This window comes from Megalobrama amblycephala, linkage group LG17 (genome assembly GCF_018812025.1).
Source record: "Megalobrama amblycephala isolate DHTTF-2021 linkage group LG17, ASM1881202v1, whole genome shotgun sequence".
Classification (NCBI taxonomy): Eukaryota; Metazoa; Chordata; class Actinopteri; order Cypriniformes; family Xenocyprididae; genus Megalobrama; species Megalobrama amblycephala.
Genome location: NC_063060.1, coordinates 9,222,737 through 9,229,448, shown reverse-complemented (window position 1 = coordinate 9,229,448; position 6,712 = coordinate 9,222,737). Strand labels below are relative to the sequence as shown.

General features: G+C 34.6%; 1 protein-coding gene across 1 annotated transcript in view; it reads right to left on the bottom strand.

Moving 5' to 3' along the window:
* Nucleotides 1-1,022: 1,022 nt before the first annotated feature.
* fndc7a (fibronectin type III domain containing 7a) overlaps nucleotides 1,023-6,712 on the bottom strand; it is a 16,011-nt gene continuing 10,321 nt past the window's right edge. The window contains 4 exon segments of the mRNA XM_048162536.1: nucleotides 1,023-1,665; nucleotides 3,987-4,027; nucleotides 4,113-4,142; nucleotides 4,457-4,717. Of these exon segments, the coding sequence (XP_048018493.1) occupies nucleotides 3,996-4,027; nucleotides 4,113-4,142; nucleotides 4,457-4,717 (323 nt within the window). The 3' untranslated portion in view covers nucleotides 1,023-1,665; nucleotides 3,987-3,995.

Genomic DNA, 6,712 nt, shown 5'->3' with positions numbered 1-6,712 from the left:
CCACAAGTTGTTTGGGAGGGTTTCAAGAAAAATCCTCTGCTCTCATCCAGAAACAATCTCCAGCATATTCAGACATGACTGGAACTTCAAACGGAACCGGCTTCTATGGTTAAACTAAAAAAAGAGCGTTTTGGCAGCAAACCCACCAGATGGATTTGGTGCACACATGGATAAAAGTACCCCATGCCCATGGTAAATATACTGCTGGATCTTTAATGTTGTGGGCCTGTTTTTCTGCTGGAGGTCCTGGACATCTTGTTCAGATACATGGTATCATGGATTCTATCAAATACTAACAGATAAAAATCAAAACCTGACTGCTTCTGCTAAAAAATCCAATAATGGGCCGTGATTGGATCTTCCATCGGGACAGTGATCCAAAACAAACATAAAAACCAACACAAAAAAGTGTCACTGAGCACAAAATGAAGCTTCTGCCATGGCCATCCCAGTCCCTTGACCTGAACCCTAAAGAAAATGAGTGAAGTGAACTGAGGAGAAGAAGCACCAACATGGAGCTGGAATCTGAAGGATCTGGAGAGATTCTGTTTGAAGGAATGGTCTCTGATATCTTGTCAGGTGTTCTCCAAACTCATCAGGCTTTTTAGAAGACTTAGAGCTGTTATCTTGGGAAAAGGACGCTGCGATAATTGGGTGCCAATAATTGTGGCCAACATGAACTAGAGAAAAACATTTATTTCATAATGAGCTTAGAATACAATGAACCAATTAAGAACCTAGTTTAGGTCAGATAGCTGCTAATGGTGGATATTTTGATGAATCGAAAATTTAAGTTTTTTCTATGTGTAAACTGTTTATGTAATAAAATATGTTTTCATAGTTTGTGTTGTCCCTTATCAATGCAAAATTATCACAAATGAAAAAGGATTCATGCCAATATTGTCCAAAACCCCACTTTTCTAGGGCGTTTCCAAACTTTTGGAGGGCAGTGTGTATCTGGAAAATGTTGAAAAATATTTAAGAAAACTGAAATGTTAAAAAAAAAAAATATTCTCAATACGTAATGCTTCATGCTGTTTATTAAGAGTGCTAAAGGCTGCTATTGTATCAAGGTTCTCAGGCTGTAGGCCATAAGAAAACATACATATTATGCAAATTCAATGTAATAGATCATCCAAAGGACACATATGACCTGGGGCAGACACTATACCTGAAACTTGTGCTGTTCATATTTCTCGATAACCTACTTCACAAGAGGTCCGCCCTATGTAACAAACATGACACTGGTCCACTCCTTTGGAGGCTTGCTGCTTAGGGGACTTCCTATAAATGCTTAATGTGTTGTTTGAATCACTTGCAAGATCAATTTTTCTTGTGACATTATGACATTACTCATTCATTTCTGGAGATGTAAACATTTGGGCTTCATGGCATGATATGAATATTAGAAAATTACAGTATAAATGCAAAACATCATGTGTATATAAAAAATATGACACATTTAGAAATGGTTAACAATTTGATTGAAATATATATTTTTTGTATTCACTTGTTCTTAAAGATACAATTACATTTTCACATTGAGCCAATTGTTACTGCTATTTCTGGCAAACATTAAGAATGTGGCAAGATGAAAGCGGTGAGAAGAGAATGCGCTGTTGTCTGTGTTGATGACGTCAGAGCTCCATCTGCTTTCATCTGTGCCTTTTAACAGAAGACAAAAAGACATGAGAACCAGATATTTGTGGGTGGCTCAACTTTGATCATATACACACTGAAAATATATATGGCCTATACATCATTCATGTCACGTCAAGTACAAGATCCTCTTTAGTTTCATGTAACCATGCTACACACACACACACACATATATATATATATATATATATATATATTTTTTTTTTTTTTCAGTGCCTTGCAAAAGTATTCAAACCCCTTCATTTTTTTTCACTTTTTGTTATGTTGCTGCCTAATGTTTAACTACTTTAAATTACTTTTCCACATCAATCTACACCCCATATACCATAATGACAAAGCAAAAAACAGATCTGTGACAACTTTGCAAATTTATTAAAAAGGAAAAAACTGAAATAAGTACATTGCACAAGCATTCAAACCATTAACTAAAGGGTTAGTTCACCCAAAAATGAAAATTCTGTCATTAATACTCACCCTCATGTCTTTCCACACCCGTAAGACCTTCGACCTTCGTGAGAGCAAGTTCATTTAGACTTTCAAACGCCCAGAAAGGTATTAAAGATATATTTAAAACAGTTCATGTGACTATGTGGTTCAAGCTTAATGTTATGAAGTGACGAGAATACTTTTTGTGCACGAAAAAACCCCCAAACAAAATAACAACTTTATTCAACAATATCTAGTGATGGGTGATTTCAAAACACTGCTTCATGAAGCTTCGAAGCTTTATGAATCTTTTGTTTCGAATCAGTGGTTCGGAGCATGTATCAAATGATCTCAAACTGCCAAAGATGTGATTTTATGAAGCAGTGTTTTGAAATCACCCTTCACTAGATATTGTTGAATAATGTTGTTATTTTGTTTTTTTGGTGCACAAAAAGTATTCTCGTTGCTTCGTAACATTAAGGTTGAACCGCTGTAGTCACATGAACTGTTTTAAATATGTTTTTAGTACCTTTTAGTACCTAAATCTGGGCATTTGAAAATCTAAGTTAACTTGCTCTCAATGCAGGCCTCACTGAGCCATTGGATTATCAGATCAAAAAATTTGTTTTGTAGTCTTTCCCAGATCTGTGTCTTTTTACAGTCCTGTCTCTGAGCCCAAAGGCAGTTCCTTTGACCTCATGGCTTGGTTTTGCTCTGATATGCATATTCAGCTGTTAGACCTTTTATTGAGAGGTGTGTGCCTTTCCAAATCATACCCATTCAATTGAATTTGCAACAGGTTAACTCCACTTGAAGTTTAGTAACATCTACAAGTGAAATTGAAATGCTCCGGAGCTAAATTTCAAGTGTAGGAGTAGATTGATGTGGAAAAAAAGTAATTTAAAGTAGTTTAACATAAGGCAGCAACATGACAAAATGTGAAAAAAAGAAGGGGTTTGAATACGTCCGCAAGGTGTGTGTGTGTGTGTGTGTGTGTGTGTGTGTGAGAGAGAGAGAGAGAGAGAAAGTTGGTTTATAATTCTCATTCTTCGATGATTCTTGTATTTTCAGTTTTTCTCACTAATACACAAATATGATTCATTTACTTTAAAAACACCAGCAATTGAAGGTCGTATAAAAACTATTTTGTACTTTGTTTCATATACTTAATAAAAATAGGATTTCTTTTAAAAAATATTTTGATTTTTTCAGGTGACATGAACATATTTTTGATAGATTGTAGGTTACAAGAAATTTTTCAAGACAAGTAACAAAACACCTGTCACTTTATCTGTCAAATCTGAAGACGTTTTGACTAAGATGTACATCTGGGGCCAGTTGCATAAACATAGCTACTATGTTAAGACTGTGGCCCTCATTTATAACATGTTGAGTAGAAACCATTCTACTTTTCATCTTATGATAATTTCTCCAATGTGCGTACATGTGATTAATTTTAGCGTACACACACTCTAAGTACATTTTATAAATGATCTGTGTTTTAAGAATTAGTATGACCAACTAGGTTAGTTAGGGGTACTTTTTTAGTATCAAATAAAATCAATCTACATTTTTATGTAACTGACTTAAAGAAAGTTATGAACAGTCTTAAAGAAAAAAAAATTATGACTAACTTGTAAGACTAGTCTTAGCAGTTTATACAACTGGCCCCTGGATTCTGAAGAGTGCAAGTGTCATATTTTATTGTCACCAACTGTACAGCAGTAAACCTTTCTGAGATGTCCACGTTAACATGATATGCTTTATCTTATGGTGGACATAAAGGCCTCCAGTTTCAAATGCCCGGGGTAAATCTGTCCCATGAGACTCTGCATCTGTGCGTGTTTATTGATGACAGTTATGTAAACGTTCATAATTTATGTGCGATCACAATAACTCACAATAGGGTTCTAGTCCACGCTCCTCCGGCCTCGATAGATCACTGCAGATACACAGAAATAGGAACATAAGGAACGTGCTTAGGAGAGCTATATATATTTTTAGTAAATATTAATATATATACACACCCATTCCCACTGTGTTTCCAGAGCAGGATACTGAAAGAAAATGAAACATGGAAGTCAGTCTATATACAGTTTGCTTGTAGCCTCTAGCCTTCATTTGAAATGGCTTCCTGTAACTGAAGCGCTAACAACGTCAAGGTCATGAGTTTGATTCCCAGGGAAAGCAAGAACTGATAAAATGTGCTCCTTAAACGCAGTACAAGTCGCTTTGGATAAAAGCATCTGCCATGCATAAATGTAAATTTATCTTTTAAATGATATTTTGTCATTATACAATATTAAAATATTATTTTTCATTTACAATGATTTTCTAGGTCTTTGGAAGATGAATCAACATCTTTTCATACCTGAGTAGAGTTTTCTGGGGCAGAATGTGACCTTCGAACCCTCCTGTGTTAAGGGAGCGACCATGACAGTGTACACTTCCCCACACATGATGTCGGAGACGTCACATCCGGTCGCTCCTTGTGTGGTGCTACAGGTGTAGTTGGATCTGGTGCCGTACAGGTCGGCTGTGTAGTTGTACAGGCCGGGAGAAGAGCGCCAGTACACCCGCAGAGTGTTGTTAGCCATGCGGTAGAGTTTCACGCTGGATGGACAACACGCGCCTGAGAGAGGTCACAGATAAAGAAAATGAGATGTGGAAGATGCAGAAATTAAGTGTGCTTATTTGTTCCAAGGCTCTGAACAAATTTCTGCGTAAATTATTTATAAATCCATTCTGAAAGGGGTAGTTCATTCAAAAGTAAAAATTCTGTCATAATTTACTCATCCTCAAGTTGTTCTGAACCTGTATGAGTCTTTGTTCTGTTTGAACACAAAGAAGATATCCTGAAAAATGCTGGTATCCAAATAGTTGCTGGTCCCCATTGACTTCCATAGTATGAAAAAAAAAAAAATACTATGTCAATACTATGTCTAAGTCAATCGCTGATCCAACTGTTTGGTTACCAAAATTCTTCAAAGCATCTTCTTTTGCATTCAGCGGAAGAAAGAAACTCATACAGGTTAAGAACAACTTGAGTGTGAGTAAATGATGACAGAATTGTGAACTATCCCTTTAATTAAGAATGTTTATATTGAATTGAATGTGACACTTTATGTAAGAATGGTTTTATGATTGATTTATATTTTTTTTGTGTCAAATCCGCCTTTTGCCGAGCTCGCTCTTCTCTATTTTCCCATCACGTTTCACATCAGAAATGCATTTATTTTCAATAAAAATGAAAATAATGTTCTAAAAGTGAAAATAAACTGCCTAACGAGTGTTTCTATTCTATTTACACTAAGTGACGATAGCAACATTTTCTCTTTCGATATTAGCCACGAGATGGCAGAATAAGACAGGGAATCAATTAAAGAACACATTGTAGTTATGTTGACGTACTGTTACAAGTTAGTGCTCCAAAATCCCAGAGGTTTATCGTGGGAATTTGCATTCATTCCAGGCTAACCTTTATTAAATTTATGTAGCCCATAAATGCTACATATTACCGTAAAAGGTTGTCATAAATGCCCTATAGGTGTTCATTCTATGTAGTTTTCATAACACTGGATATTCTACTAATCCATACTTTTCTACTAATTCATACTTAACGAGGTATTATGTCGAAATAACGAGATATGTTGGAATAGCGACTTTTGTCAAAATAACGACTTAATATCTCGAAATAACGATTTAATATCTCGAAATAACGATTTAATATCTCAAAATAACGATTTAATATCTCGAAATAACAATTTAATGTCTCGAAATAACAATTTAATATCTCGAAATAACGAGATATTATGTTGAAATAATGACTTATGCCAAAATAATGACTTAATATCTCGAAATAATGACTTGAGTTGCTTTTTTTCCCTTCCCATCATAAGTTTTCTTTTTTTTCCACCATGCATATACTTTTTTGTATATGGCATACATAACTTTTTTTATGTATTTTTGTTGTTTCCTGAATGAGGCCCATTTAGGGCAGTCGTGGCCTAATGGTTAGAGAGTCAGTTCGATTCTCAATACCGACAAGAAATGACTGAGGTGCCCTTACCCCTAATCATTCCCCAGGCGCCACTGCTCCAGGTGTGTGTTCATGGTGTATGTGTGTTAAATACTTACTGCTGTGTGTGTGCACTTGGATGGGTGAAATGCAGAGCGCAAATTCCGAGTATGGGACTTTATTTTTCATTTTAAATATCACTATTAAAGACTCTAGATAACAAAATGTCACATTATCTGTCAGAGTTTTGAATTGTTTATACCTCATCACATTATTATTTTTTTGATCAGGAAAGCTTGACTTTTAATTTTTTTTTTGTTTGTTTTAAATTAATTAATATTATTTTATTTTAATTATTTCTTTATTAAATTTCTTTCATATCTTGTTTTTTGTCTTTTTGTTTTCTTATGTAAAGTGCATTGAGAAGCTACCTTTAATAGTGCTATATATAAAAACAAATATTAATATTTTTATGAATACCATTGATATTTATGATCATAATAGTTTTTTTTTTTTTTTTTTTTTTTTTTTTAAATAAGAGCAGAATCATTTTTCAAGTTTGGTGGGTTTTAAAATATAAATAGAAAAAGAGAAAAAGGTTGAATCAAA